Source organism: Phaseolus vulgaris, chromosome 4 (assembly GCF_000499845.2).
Source record: "Phaseolus vulgaris cultivar G19833 chromosome 4, P. vulgaris v2.0, whole genome shotgun sequence".
Taxonomy (NCBI): Eukaryota; Viridiplantae; Streptophyta; class Magnoliopsida; order Fabales; family Fabaceae; genus Phaseolus; species Phaseolus vulgaris.
In genome coordinates, this window is record NC_023756.2 from 36,238,868 (window position 1) to 36,254,370 (window position 15,503).

The 15,503-nt window shown below is 34.2% G+C and overlaps 1 protein-coding gene across 1 annotated transcript; it reads right to left on the reverse strand.

Moving 5' to 3' along the window:
- Nucleotides 1-229: 229 nt before the first annotated feature.
- On the reverse strand, nt 230-1,017 carry LOC137838749 (uncharacterized). Its single transcript, XM_068647976.1, has 2 exons — nt 517-1,017; nt 230-430 (listed from the first exon to the last, which is right to left on the reverse strand). Exons 1-2 carry the CDS (start codon nt 1,015-1,017, stop codon nt 230-232), a joined length of 702 nt encoding a protein of 233 aa, XP_068504077.1.
- Between the last annotated feature and the right edge of the window lie 14,486 nt (nt 1,018-15,503).

The following is a 15,503-nucleotide window of genomic DNA, read 5'->3' on the forward strand; positions in this document are numbered from 1 at the left end:
GCAATTACAACTATACATGTCGCCTAATAGAACATAATTTATGTAAACATTTGCATCCGACTAGTATAATATGAACACCAAGTTTTGGAAATTGGATAACAATGAGTAAACCATAAAATATCTGTTGGTGGAATCGGGCAACCTTCTTGCATCTGAACTTGTTAAAAATTGTAAGCAATGTCATGAATTATGTTTTACTATGATTCCTAAAATTCATTAACAATGAAGTTTAACAAACCTGAACAAAATGATTTCCATGAACATGTCCAATACAAATGATGCGGTGATGATTAAAATTTGTTGGAGGTTGGGATCTTAATGGAAAAATAGTCAATGATTGTTTAAGAGATAAACAAACAACAATCACATTATATCGATTCGTAATAACGTATCCCATATCCGGTATTGTCATCCACTTATCTGTACTTATCTGCAAACAGAAGAAAATGTAACAAGTTAATCCAACTCATACACCATTTTAGAATTAACAACATCATTCCAAATGAATAGAATTACCATGTGGTCAACTATAAATGATTTTTTTAAAAATTCAAATCGTTCAATCCTGGCAAACAAATCAATATATTCTTGACGCCATTGACAAACTTCTTTATGCAAGTTCATGCGTACAATAGCCCATGACTCATCTCCCATACCGAATAATGCACCAACCGCACGATAGCCACAATGACCGTCGGCCTTAACATTAACAATATCAACAATGTAAGGATGAATTCCCACAGGAAATTGTTGTAGCATTGGTATTGATTTGTTCGGAGGAGTCTCCGAAATAAATCCTTTGCTACATTTCAAACTAGATAAACTATCATGTTGTGAAAGAATGGCATCAACATGTTCAAAGTAAGAAGGAATTCGCTTCGTTGATCTACCAAATTTACTCTGATGCCCTTTTTGTGCATCTTTTGTTTTGACTTTCTCCCTTGGTGGACATAAAGATGTCTTATCTGGATAGGCAATGACACGTAATTTGGCTTTGATGTTAATCTTACCAGCCATGTCAACTTCATTGAACCGATTCATGATGACAACCCACTCTGTTGGATGGACAACTCTGCTGAAGTATCATCACTTGAAATATCTAAAAAGCTTAATCGTGTCCAAATGAGATGCACTGACTGCAATGGTATGCTACCCACACCAAAGGAAGCCAATTCACAAGCACAAGGAAGGCCATGAGTAGATCTAATGGTGCACCCACAACGAGATTTATCTAAACCAACATATTCAACTCGATCACTCTCTTCTGCAATATACTGCAAGGCATATTTCGATACGAAGCCAACCAATTTCTTATATCTTGTTACATTGAAGACATGACTACTACATGCAAACTCTTTTCAAATGAAGATTTAATTGCATTATGTTGCAAGATGATCATCTTATTAATGGAATCCCAACAAAAGCATAAGTCCCCCATTGACGTCTCAAGGATCCTCTTTAAACTCCAATGTGCAGCCTCAACCTTGTTACTTGTCGTGTTGCCTAACTGCATGACTTTATCCGTTCAAGTCTTAACAAACTTTTCTTTATGTGGATTAAACCAAGTACTAATTGTTGAACCAAGGTGTGTTCAAGCTTTGAAGAATCCAAACCCTTTGAAGGATGTGGAAGCCTTGGTTGTGCTTGCTGTTGTTGTGTTGTCTTAGTTAGGATCTGGGGTAGTTTGAGTATTGTAATCCACCCCTTGATTGAATCCAAAGCATAGGCATTCTCAATCTTTTTGAAAGAAAAATGTTTTTCAAACTAAGTGAAAAACAACCGATTGTTTTGTCGAAACAACCGATTGTTTATACTTAGATGTTTTTAGAAAAGATTGAAAACTGTTTTTCAAATGGTTGAACTGTTAGAACCAAAACAACCGATTGATTCGAGGAAACAACCGATTGTTTGTTTTGGTACCATAACAAAAAAACTGTTTTAACTTTGACTAAGCTTTAAATGATTTAACTGCTTACGCTCCAGTCTTTAAATGCTTTGACCAAGCCTTTAAATGCAATTAAGAGTTTGTTAAGATTTGATAACAAACAACATCTTTGAATATATTCAGAAAAACAGATTTTAGTTTTAATCAATATACAGATTTTGAGTTTTTCAAAGAGCTGAGATTGCTCAGAGTTTGTGATTGATCAAAGTGTGTGGAATAGAATTTCGGCTTGTATTGATTTCAGATTATCTTCTGTAACAAGTGTAATCCTTGTACTCTGTTGAACAAGTTTCGTTTGTGTGTTTGCTGAGATTTGATGTGTGTTCTTGAGGGGATCAAGATCAACAATCTTAGTGTTGGTGTGTTGGCCAAGAGAAGTGTGTTTCTTGATGGGATCAAGGTCACTTTCTTGGTTGTGGTGTAAGTGATCAAGGTGTGATTGCTTAGTGGAATTCCTCAGTGGTTTCTGAGAAGACTGGATGTAGCTCTGGGTTTAGAGTGAACCAGTATAAACATCTGTGTGCAATCTCTCTATCCTTAATCTCTTTAAATTCAGTTTTGATATTTGTTTGCTGGTATAAACAACTAATTGTTTTTCTGGTGCTGCTATTTTTTGCTTATTGATTTGGCAAACTGGATTTCTTATCAATTATTTCTTGAGAGAATTTCATTCTTGACTTAAAAGTTTGCGAAAACCCTCTTTAAACAATTCACCCCCCCTCTAGTTTAAAACCATCCATTCTAACAATTGGCATCAAGAGCTTGGTTCTTGAAAGTTATTCAAGTTGATCCTAAAACTGTTTTTAAAATGGCTGATAGACTACCTTTTGAGGAAGGTGCTTCAATTAACAGACCACCTCTGTTTTGTGGTTTGAACTACCAATTTTGGAAAGTAAGAATGAAAATCTTTATGGAATCAATTGACAAAGGAATTTGGGATGCAATTGAAAATGGTCCTTTTGTCCCAAAGTTTGAAAAAGATGGATCTGTCATTGAAAAGCCATGGTCTCAATGGACTGATTCAGAAAGCAAAAAGGCCAAATTCGATTGCATTGCCAAAAATATAATAACCTCTGCTTTAAATTCTGATCAAATTTTCAGGTTCTCTCAATGCAAATCATCAAAAGAAATGTGGGACACCTTGGAAGTCACTCATGAAGGGACAAATGAGGTAAAGAGAGCTAGGAAGCATACTCTAATCCAAGAGTATGAGATGTTCAGAATGCTTAAAGGTTAAACAATTGCTGAGGTGCAGAAAAGATTCACTCACATCATCAATCATCTCATGAGCCTTGACAAGACCTTTGAAAAGGAAGAGCTGAACATCAAGATCTTGAAATGTCTTGATAGAGCATGGCAACCACAGGTAACTGCTATTTCCGAATCTAAAGATCTAACATCATTAAGTATGGCTTCTTTGTTTGGTAAGCTTAGGGAACATGAGTTAGAGATGAATAGACTCAATGTTCAAGAAAGCGAAGACAAGCACATAAGGAGCATAGCCTTAAAAGCTTCCAAGCACAAAGGAAAACAAGAATCCAGTGATGATAGTGATGAGGAAAACCTTAGCTTGCTGTCAAGAAAGTTCAGCAAATTCTTGAAGAGAAACCGCAACAAGGACAACAACAAAGATAGGTATGGACACAAGAAATCCAATGATTTTAATTCCAATAACTATACTTTTTTTGGTTGTGGTGAGCAAGGTAATATAAAGGAAGATTGTCCAAACAAGAGCAAGGAGAAAAAGCCTAGCTACAAGGAAAAGAAAGGCAATACAAAGAGAGCCTACATAGCTTGGGATGAAAATGAGGTATCATCATCAAGCTCTTCATCAAGGGAAGATGAGAAAGCAAACATCTGCTTGATTGCTGAAGATGATGATGAATCTTGCAGCTCAAGTGAGGTTAGTTCATGTGCTTCTTTAAATGAACAAAATTATAGTGAATTGCTTGAAGCTTTTCAAGAAACTCATGATGAAGCTAATCGATTGGTTCTTTCAAACAACCGATTGAAAGAACTTAACAGTTGGCTGGAAAAGAGAGTGAAATCACTTGAAGATGAGATTGAAAAATCTAAAAATGATTTCAAAAATCTGGAAAATCATTTCAAAAATTCTTCTTGCAAGTGTGACACTCTCATTTGCAAAAATTGTGAAAATCTTGAAAAAAAGGTTCATTATCTTGTTGAAACTGTAGACAAGCTTTCAAAAGGGAAATCTAACTTTGAGAATGTCTTGGCATCTCAAAGCTGTGTTTTTGGAAAGGCTGGTTTAGGTTTCAATCCACACAACCAACAAGATAAGTTTTCAAAAAAAAATTCAAGAAAGCCAGTAAAACAACCTATTGTTAAATCGAAACAACCAGTTGTTACATGCTTTTATTGCATGAAAAAGGGCCATTCGGTTAGATTATGCAAAATAAGAAAATTCTCTGTTCCTAGAGGCTACATGAAATGGATTCCTAAAGGATGTGAGGTTCCAAATGAGAAAAAAAATCAATTGGACCCGCATTTGTGAAGGGACCAAATCTTGTTGCTTGAACTCATGCTTGTGCAGGAATTCTAAAGAAAAGTGAAGGACTAAGTCATGTGATCAAGTTCTTGGAAGAAAAAGACCATCATTGAAGCTGAATCAATGCTCTGCATCTGTCCAAAGGCCCTCAACAGTGAAAAGAGGCTTCTTGATCATAAAACACATGGCTCATTGAAGAAATAACATAAAGGATAAGATCTTCCTTTCTCTGTTCTTAATTTCTATTTTAAAGTTCTTTCACATGGTTAAACATCTTTATTAATATGCTTAACTTCATCTGCTTTGAACTTTTTCTGCTCATGGTTAAAATTCAAAATGAGTTTTAACTGCTACAGAAAAACAACCGATTGTTTTGAGTCTGACAGCACTGTGAAGAAATCAATTTCATTTCTATTTTGAATTTCTATCCGTTGTAGATCTTTTTAAAGAGAGAATCCTTGGTTAAAGAACCTGTGTTGAAAGCTGATCACGTTCAGAGAGAAGTTACAACAGTCATAAAGGAATATATTCCAAAATCTTGGAAATTCAAGAGTCTTAATGACTAGTCAAAGATCACATGTGAAGACCATGTGATTTTCAGCTTTTTCTGACGTTTTCTGTGCAGGGCAGGGTCAAGTCCTCTATCTCTGAAAATCTGGTACCCACTCATATCATTGAATGCTTTTGATTCTTTTACTGCTATAAAATCTGTTGCAGCTGATCTCATCCTCAAGAACAACCAATTGCAACATCTCTTGCAAAAACTGTGAAGTGAGCTTTTCTCTGTTTTCTTCTCTACCATCATGGAATCAACTCCTCCCACCTCAAAGAGAGTCAAAACCAGAGGTGTAAGGTCTGAAGGAAGGCTAGAAGGTTGGTTTTCTGGAGACAATGATCTAATTGAGAGGTATAGGTATGAAACAAGTATCAAAAAGATAAACAACCCCAAGGTTGTGTGCTTTGATTGGCTGAAAAGTCAAAAGCTGGATAATGTAAGGAGGCTGCTCAAAGATCAATCTCTCAGAAAGTTCCTGGAAATGAAAGGAAACATCTACCCAGATTTGATAAGGGTGTTCTACACAAATCTCAAGTTTAAGGGAAACAATCTAGTTTCTCATGTAAAAAGTGTAGTAGACATAGAGATAACCCATGAGGTATGGGCTGCTGTTGCTGGTCTCAAGTATTCTGGCCTTAGAATCAACAAGGGAAACCTTGGAGTAGTGGAGGATTTCAACAAAATCCAATACTACAAGAGTTGCTTGAAGAATCAACATGCTCAAGTTAGAACATGCTCGGTTGGAGGTCTAAAGCTTGATGAAAGGTTGCTAGCCCTCATTGTGACTTGGATTCTAACTCCAAGGGGAAAAAATCATTCTGTTCTTACTGGGGAGGATCTGGTGTATATCTTCTGCATCATGAAGAAGATCAAAATCAATTGGATCCACATCATCAAAGAGCACATGCAAAAGGCTATGAGGTTAAGTGACTATCACTATCCATATGTTGTTTTGGTATCTAAATTTCTACTCTATTTTGAAGTGAACCTTGAAGATGAAACATCTGAGTTGGTCAAGTCAACTCAATAGTTGAACAACGGATCACTCAACAAAATGGGTTTTACCAAAGTAGGTGGCAAATGGATTAGCAAAGATGGTGACCTTGGTGCCTCATCTAGTGCTGCTGCTGATCTTGAACAAGATGAACCTGCTGATATGAATGTTCAACATGATGATCCACCTGAAGATTATTAAGATGCTGGACCTAGTTCTGGTGCTGGAAATCAAGAAGAAAGGATGCAAACCATGTCTCCTTTTGAGAGACTCATGGTAAATAGGCTTGATAGCTTTGTGGAGAATCAAAGGAACCTCCATGATCTCTGTGTCAGCAATTTTCAGAGGATTGATAACAGGTTTGACAACATGGATGCACGTTTCATGACTCTAGATGAACAGATCGAAGTTGTACAAAACCAAATCTTTGATCTTCAATATGATGATGATGATGAATGAAGAAAAACAACCGGTTGATGTATCGAAACAACCGATTGTTTTTGGTGGTTGTATCAATTTTTTTTTGTTTTGCTGCTTTTGCTGTTTAATTCTGATGTATTCCAAACAATTATCTTGTTTTATCTCTTCTCTTTGTCTATTTGTGAAGACAAATAGGGGGAAATATATGTTGTGTTTAATTTCTTCTTTTAATTGCTTTATGCAAAACAGTTTGGATGAGTGAAACCTTATAGGTTTTTGCTCTTATATTTATTTGTTGAATACTCTGATATTTTGCTCTGAATTTCTGTATTTGTTTATATGCTAACCAAATACCAGGAGTTTTATGCTTTGCTTAAAACTGTATCTTAGAGGAACTGCTACAGATTCAATCAGGTACAACACAAGCATCAGGGATTTGTCTTCATCAAATAGGGGGAGATTGTTGAACCAAGTAGTGCTCAAGCTTTGAAGAATCCAAACCCTTTGAAGGATGTTGAAGCCTTGGCTGTGCGTGCTGTTGTTGTGCTGTCTTAGTTAGGATCTGGGGTAGTTTGAGTATTGTAATCCACCCCTTGAATGAATCCAAAGCATAGGCATTCTCAATCTTTTTGAAAGAAAAATGTTTTTTCAAACTAAGTGAAAAACAACCGATTGTTTTGTCGAAACAACCGATTGTTTATACTTAGATGTATTTAGAAAAGATTGAAAACTGTTTTTCAAATGGTTGAACTGTTAGAACCAAAACAACCGATTGATTCGAGGAAACAACCGATTGTTTGTTTTGGTACCATAACAGAAAAACTGTTTTAACTTTGACTGAGCTTTAAATGATTTAACTGCTTACGCTCCAATCTTTAAATGCTTTGACCAATCCTTTAAATGCAATTAAGAGTTTGTTAAGATTTGACAACAAACAACATCTTTGAATATATTCAGAAAAACAGATTTCAGTTTTAATCAATATACAGATTTTGAGTTTTTCAAAGAGCTGAGATTGCTTAGAGTTTGTGATTGATCAAAGTGTGTGGAATAGGATTTCGGCTTGTATTGATTTCAGATTATCTTCTGTAACAAGTGTAATCCTTGTACTCTGTTGAACAAGTTTCGTTTGTGTGTTTGCTGAGATTTGCTGTGTGTTCTTGAGGGGATCAAGATCAGCAATCTTAGTGTTGGTGTGTTGGTCAAGAGAAGTGTGTGTATTGAGGGGATCAAGGTCACTTTCTTGGTTGTGGTGTAAGTGATCAAGGTGTGATTGCTTAGTGGAATTCCTCAGTGGTTTCTGAGAAGACTGGATGTAGCTCTGGGTTTAGAGTGAACCAGTATAAACATCTGTGTGCAATCTCTCTATCCTTAATCTCTTTAAATTCAGTTTTGATATTTGTTTGCTAGTATAAACAACCGATTGTTTATGCGAAACAACCGATTGTTTTTCTGGTGCTGCTGTTTTTTGCTTATTGATTTGGAAAACTGGATTTCTTATCAATTGTTTCTTGAGAGAATTTCATTCTTGACTTAAAATTTTGCGAAAACGCTCTTTAAACAATTCACCCCCCTCTAGTTTAAAGCCATCCATTCTAACACTAATCACATATTCAGTAACTATAGGCCATGGTGAACAAACAACATTAAATGCCTCCACACGATGTTCATAGGACTCTACATTTTCACAATCAACAATTGCTCCCCAAGATTCCATCACTTGATCTCATGCCTCTTTTGGATGAACAATCATTTTACATTTTGCCTTAACATTTTTATCTATGTGAAAACGACATAACAAATTAGAAGCTTTGGGAAACACAACATTTATTGCATTCATTAGAGCAATATCTCTATCACTAACCACAACCTTTGGGTATGAATCAAATCTAAAAAACAAACCTTTCAGCCTCTCAAGGGCCCATACAAAGTTATGATGACGTTCTGATTCGAGTAACATAAATGCAACACTGAAGGTCAATCCCGTTGAGGTTACACCAACAACTTCAAACAAGGGCATCCTATACCTATTAGTTTTATACGTACTGTTCATCATCAATACAATGTTAAAGGCATTCAATAACTTCACTGAATCAGCGTGTGTCCAAAATAAATCTTGCACAACATTCGTCCCTTCTTCAAACCTAGACCAATGGACATACATATCTCGCTCAAGTAACATGATCAATTGTTGCATTTCAGTTCTATCACCTCGTACTGATCTTGTGTACATATATCGTGCATTATAAACTTGCTTTATTGTGCTCACAGTTTTCTCATTATGCTCTTTCTTTGTTAGCAAAATATTTCTAGGTTTCACCGAACTGTCTGTCATGTCCATAAGCATTGACTTTTCACTACATGTGAACCTACCAGCATATGGATGACCAACCAATGTATTTGCCAACTCATGATTATGAGACCCACAAATTAATTTCAATATCTATCCTTCACCACTCTTTATTGGATACCCTCGTAATCTGAAAGGATAACCACATTTCCTAGTTCCACTCTCAGTAACCTGTAAATCCTTCTTATATCGTCAGTATTTACCTCCTTTATCACAACCTAATAATACAAATGTCTTCCTTCCTCGTTGGCCAGTTGAAGTATCCGATCTCAATATCACAATAACAAAACCAAAGTGAAACACAACTTTTCTAACCCACTTTAGGAGCTCATCCCAAGTACGAAATACCTACAAAAGTTATCATAACAAATTATTTACTAATTAACAAACAACTTAAACATACTTTACAAACTTAACTTTACCTCATCTGTAGTAAACGCATATGTACATTCATATATCTTCGATTTAGATAATGACTTCTCAATATCATCATCATCCCACACATCAACCCCATCATATAATTCTTGTTCAAATTCTTCACTACTGTCCATGCTTCTACAAATAAATAAAAAATGAAACAAAATCATTGCATTCCGGATCCATGAATCCATAAGTCAAAAAAATAATTCCGGATCCAACAATCCATAATGCAAGTGATGCATTTCGGATTCAGGAATCCATAACACAAAAAACAATTCTAGATCCGCCAATCAGTAATGCAATTTAGGCTTCTGGATTCAGCACTCCGGAAAACAAAAATTTATGACCTTTTACCTTCCGGAACACCCCCTAATCCAGAACACACAATTTAATCAATTTTGGATTCATGAATCCAGAATATATTACCGAATACCGATATCTAGTAACCCCGAAATCCCCATAACCACCGTGCTCCTAAAAAAAACTTAACTCTTACCTCTATAACCCAAACAACACTTCAGCAACGTTGTGTACTCCTCCACCTTGCTCTGAACAATTACAAAGACCCTCCACAGAAGTTGATACTCAAGAATAAAGATGAACAATGACAGTGGAAATGCAGAACGGTGCCCCTTTTCAAATTATAGGTCAAGGTTAATGTTGGAATATTTACAATTGTGGGGGTGCAGGAAGAAAAACATGGGGGTGGAGGAAGAAGAAGCCATTGTATAAAGTTGTTTAGGATTTCATGGGTCATGTCTTGGGCCTAGTAGTATGAAATAATTGGACCAAATATTTGGGCCAAGTAACATAGGTTTTTGGGCTTGTATTTGGGCCAATAGTAAAATATGTCTAGTTAGGGTTCAAAGTGACTAGTTAGTGTAACAACTGGTCTTCTTTGAGCCCAATGTAACCCTAAAACGTCTAGGGTATATTGGAGGACGAAAATTACCTTGGCATGGAGCACATGGACGTCCACATGGCAACCTAGGAGTGGAGAGGATTTAGCATGGAAGATGTGAGCTAAACATGGAAGGCATGATTCCACATGACACCTTTTCATTTGAGAGTTTTATTTTGAATTTTCAAAATTTGGCTCCAAACTGTTCAGCCCTCTCTCCTATAAATTGAGGTGCTTGGCTCATGAATTACTAAGATCAGATTTATGAGTAAATGTTGCCAAATTCGCAAGCTTCTACTCCCTTGTCTAGTCTCTCTAGGTTAGACACCTTTGATCTTCTCTTTCACCTTTCACCAAGTGATATGGCCCAACCATTCACTCTCCCTACCTATCCTACTCCTTCAAGGATACCATAACTCCATTGGAGCCTCCTTGTTCCACAACATCCATTTGCTTCCGCCAACCTCTTCAATTCTCTAAGAAGAACAATTCGGAAATAGAGCCAACCACCATCACAACCACTTCTAGCTAAGATCTGGTATTCTTTGGAAGGCATGCACTTCTAGCTAAGATTGAGTATTCTTTGGAATGCAACCACTCTTAGCTAAACCTGAGTATTATTTGGAACATAGTCATTTTTGCTAAGATTGCAATATTCTTTAGACTTAGTCACTCTTGGTTAAACCACTTTAATTTCAAAGGATGTGATCTAAACGATCATAGGATTTTGCTCACTAAAAGAGAGTTAACGTTCTATGAAAAATGCAATATTGGGGACACACTTCGAGATAGCCATGAATACAAACATTGTTCTTTCTCACAAATATTAGGCTAATGATTGCTTAAGATTACAAAAGCTTGTTCTCGTTCTTGTTGAAATCGTCAACCTTCACTACTACAAAATATCAAAACGACAATCCCACATTTAGGGCGTTTCTACCTTCACATGCTGTTATTGAAAACGCGATGAAATTTTTGAAATTAACTTCATTTAAGAGGGTAACTATTTGGTAGAGTCACATTCTTAAACAAAGTGCTTTGTTTTAAGAAGGCAATTTTGAGGTAAAGTCGCCCTCTTAAATGAAATTGGTAGTTAAAACCTTGGTAGTTAATTATATATCAATTTATAAATTACTTAACAATAATAGAAACTAATTTAGAAACCAAATTTTTTTTTAGTCTCTAAAATGGTCTCTAATTTGATCATTATAGCAACTAATTAGTTTTTGTATTTAAAATTAGTTTCTATTTAATGATTTTCTTGTAGTGTAAGCCCAATAATAATCGCTCTCCTTACATGTTTGACCAATGAAGATTATCCTCTGCTAGATCGATGGTGATTCATCTGTGCCATTTGGTTAGGTGTAGAAGCTTCTAAATCAACTTTATCCTAGTTCGCAAACTTCAAATAATTTTCAATCTCTCTGAAGTGATCATGGCTCCAAGCCTATTCTTTTGTAGCCTTCTCTTTCTATGTTATGGCAATGGCAAGATCATTGGGGAAGAGGTCTTTATAGACAAAGCCATGAAAAGTTGATACAAGCAGTGTTGTTTGTTACTATGAGTGTAGAGATGAGTGTAAGTATAGTACATACTGTCTTTGAAACTGCATTTCTGACATTATTTGAGTATATAGGGATGCCATTGTCTGCAGCAGTCATTGGAAAAGCATCCACCATGCAAGCGAGAATCAGCAGAATAACAATAACATTCAAATATCTTTGTCAGAAAATTCAATAGTGTAACTGTATAAAGTAAAAATATATAAGAATACGTGAGATGTAATATTCGTGAGTGCTCTGAAAAAGTTGATTCTGCAAAAGCATATGAAACTACTATGTACTGGGTAATTTTGATGTCAGAAATCTAGCAAGTGTTGCATGTGAAACTTATACAAGGCCTTGTTTAAGAATACAGATATATGAAACCTAAACAACGATGATTATGCATATATATTTCAAAGGCCTAATTCCGTTTAGTTCTCTTGCGACTAGTGCAATTTATTCCTAATTCCTATTTAAGTAAATATTTTATTCATCAAAAGTGTATAGGGTTTTTGGTTTTTATACTATCTTCCAACGGTTGGATTCCAACCACAAACCTAATATGTTTCATTTTCTTGAAAAAATGCATGTCCATCACCTAGGTTTAAGTACAAAATGTACAATACCTTTAAATTAGCAAAGGGTTACGTGTAAGTATAATTAATGCGAAGTTTATAATTATATCATTTATATATCAAATAGAAGGGAAAAAAGAGAGGGGAAAAAAGTACTAATGAGAAATAAAGGAAGAGGGCAATGAAATATGTAACCCGTGATCCATAATCAAAAGAACCCTGAACGTTGGCCGATGCCATAGGTGCTGCAAGACTGTTTCTTCCTGCACCTCCATATCTTCTTCTGGCACCTTCATACACAACATGAAAATAAAATTTTATCCTTCTTACGCCATTCCCATATAATAGCTTCCAGATTATGTAATCCGGAAACGCATTTGAAAAAAGACTTCCGGATTACATAATCCGGAAAGTAATCATGCATATGAAAAAAGACTTCTGGATTATATAATCCGGAAGCTGATTACAAATTTGAAAAATGACTTCTGGATTATGTAATCCGGAATATTACAGAGGGGTATTTTTGGAAATACGAAAATCTATGGAGGTGAGAGAAGAAGGTATGGAGGTGCAGGAAGAAGCAGCCGTGCTGCAACAAACAGAAAGACCACACGATGCAGCTCTTTTGGAAGGGTATCATTTGTTACAAACAAGACTATGTACTGGGCCAGCCCAACAGAATAGAAGAAAATGGGCCCTTCATTTAGGCCAATAGAAGCTGGTTGTTTCTTCCTGCACGCTAACAAACTTCTTCTTGCACCCCATCATTTTTTAAGAAGACTATTTAACCCTTTTAAAAATGATTTTCAGATTGTTCTTTCCGGAATATTTTTTGGAAAACATTTTATTAATTCCAAATAAAAAAAATGTGTTCCGGAAAGGATATTTCAGAATATGTTTTGTCTTCCAGATTTCCTAATTCTGGAAACATTTTTGCTAACGGAGCCTCATTCTGGAATTACCCAAAACTGTGAAAGGATATTTTCGATATTTCAAAGAATGTAGGGGTGCAGGAATAAAAATGTGGGATGCAGGAAGAAGCTTCCATAGAAGCTCTTTGCAAACCCCACAAAATTTTTAATAACTGATAAAAGAAGGATTTTGCTTTCTGCACACAATCAATTCTAATCTGCTCCCTATTACTGATGTAAAATAATAAAAGTGTCCTCTTTAGTTTTTAGATTTGTTTCCTGAACAACTTTCTGGAATTCTTAGAATGTTTTCAGATTGTCTTTTGAAATCTCTTTTCCAAACTATTATTTCGATTTTTTTTCCAAGAATCCAATTTTTATAATGTATTATTTGTATTTTAAATTTACCTTTTTAGAATTGAGATTTTTTTTTTCCACTTTCGTTCCAAAATTTCATTTTCAGGATGCAAAAGACTTTTTCAAATTTTCTTTTCTTCATTACTAAAAAATCATTAAAAATAGAAACTAATTTCACTGACAAAAGTAATTAATTATTATATTAATTAAATTACATATTATTTTATATACTAACAAATTATTAATATATAATTAATAATATCTAATTTAGTCAATATAATAATTAATTATTTTTTTTAAAATTAATTTTTATGTAATAATTAGTGTAATATTTTATTTAATAATTATTTTAAATTTTAAATTAATTTAATTAAATATTAATTTAAAATATAAAATAATTAATAACTAAAATCTTAATAATTAACGTTACATACTAATTTAGTAAATATTTTCTAATTTTTTGTTAATAACATAAATTATTTGAGATACTAATAGTTTTTATTTATAAAATAATATTAACTTAATTAATATAATAATTAATTTTTTTATTTTTAAATCAAGTAATATTTAATGATTTGATTGTAATAATATTTTAAAAATATTTAGAAAAAACTTTGACATTCAAAGTACAAACTACGAAGAAAGCATGTTATGTACCGCATAAAAAAAAACTGATTTTTTTATTGGGTATTCTTGCCGGAGAAACAACTTTAAAATCATTAATTTTAATCAAATGAAAACGATGGTAAGCATGGAGCTGAAAAATGAAAATAAAATATTGAAAAATAATCATAGATTACACTTTTTTAAAGTTCAAGGACTTAATTTTTAATAAAGCAATCTAGATTTAAATTATTATCTCAAACACATAGTTGATTTTCAATAGGGTTCGAGTTTTATGTATAAAAAAATGTGATTAAAAAACTTTAATTAATATAATCTACCGATTTTAACAGTGATTAGTTATCAATAAATATTATCCCAATAGTATGTTTACAGGTATTCTAAATGAGATCATCAGTCCCGACTTAGTAGAACATAATTAATTTCTTAACAGTGGATTATGAGAAAGCCATGAAAAAAAAGTCAAAGTCAAGCAGGAGAAGAAAACAAATGAATAAATAATATACCACAAATACAACATTTCACTCACATTTTATGTTGTTGGTTCAACATTTAAAAAGTAAGTAGATGTCAACCCATGCCAGACACGGGTTTATATTTAAAATATTCAACAACATTATTTAAAAAAAATTAAGCAACTTTTTGTTTTATTAAAATAACAAAGATAAAAAGTATGATTATAGATATGATTGTAACGACTCGAGGTAATTTAACTGAAGATTGAAGAATGGCAAGTAGAAGAGAAGGTTAGGTAGGAGGGATGGAAGATAACACAAATGTTGTGTCAATGACTATGTTGATGATATTGTAGGAGGAATTTGAAACTTTAAAGAAAAACAATGAAGAAAAGATGAGTATGTTAAGAGCCGAAAACTCGTATATGAAGTAAAAGTTAAATGAAGAAACAGTTTTAAATACAACTTCTTTAGAAATTGTTGAACCTAGGAGACTTATTCATCAAAGTACATATAATGAGACAAGTTTTAAAGCAACACAAAAAAGGCGACAAGAAACATCAAACACATTTTTTGAAACATCTATCAGAAAACATCCCTTCTCGAAAGCGATTATAGAAACATCATTGCCTGATAACTGGAAGAATCCAACCATGGAAAAGTATGATGGAAGTACAGATCCTGATGAGCATATAGCAATTTACACAACATAAATCAGCTTGTATACATGGAATGATGTCATTCTTTGTCAGGTATTCCAACAACATTAAGGGGAGCGGCGTTAAGTTGGTTTACTCGTTTGCCTCCATTATCCATAGACTATTTTGATACAGTTGTTGAGAAATTTGGAGCACAATTTGCTACAAATCGACCACACCATTTGACTTCAATTGCCCAGTCAATATAAGGCAAAAAAAAGGAGAAGCGCTTAGGTTGTTCATG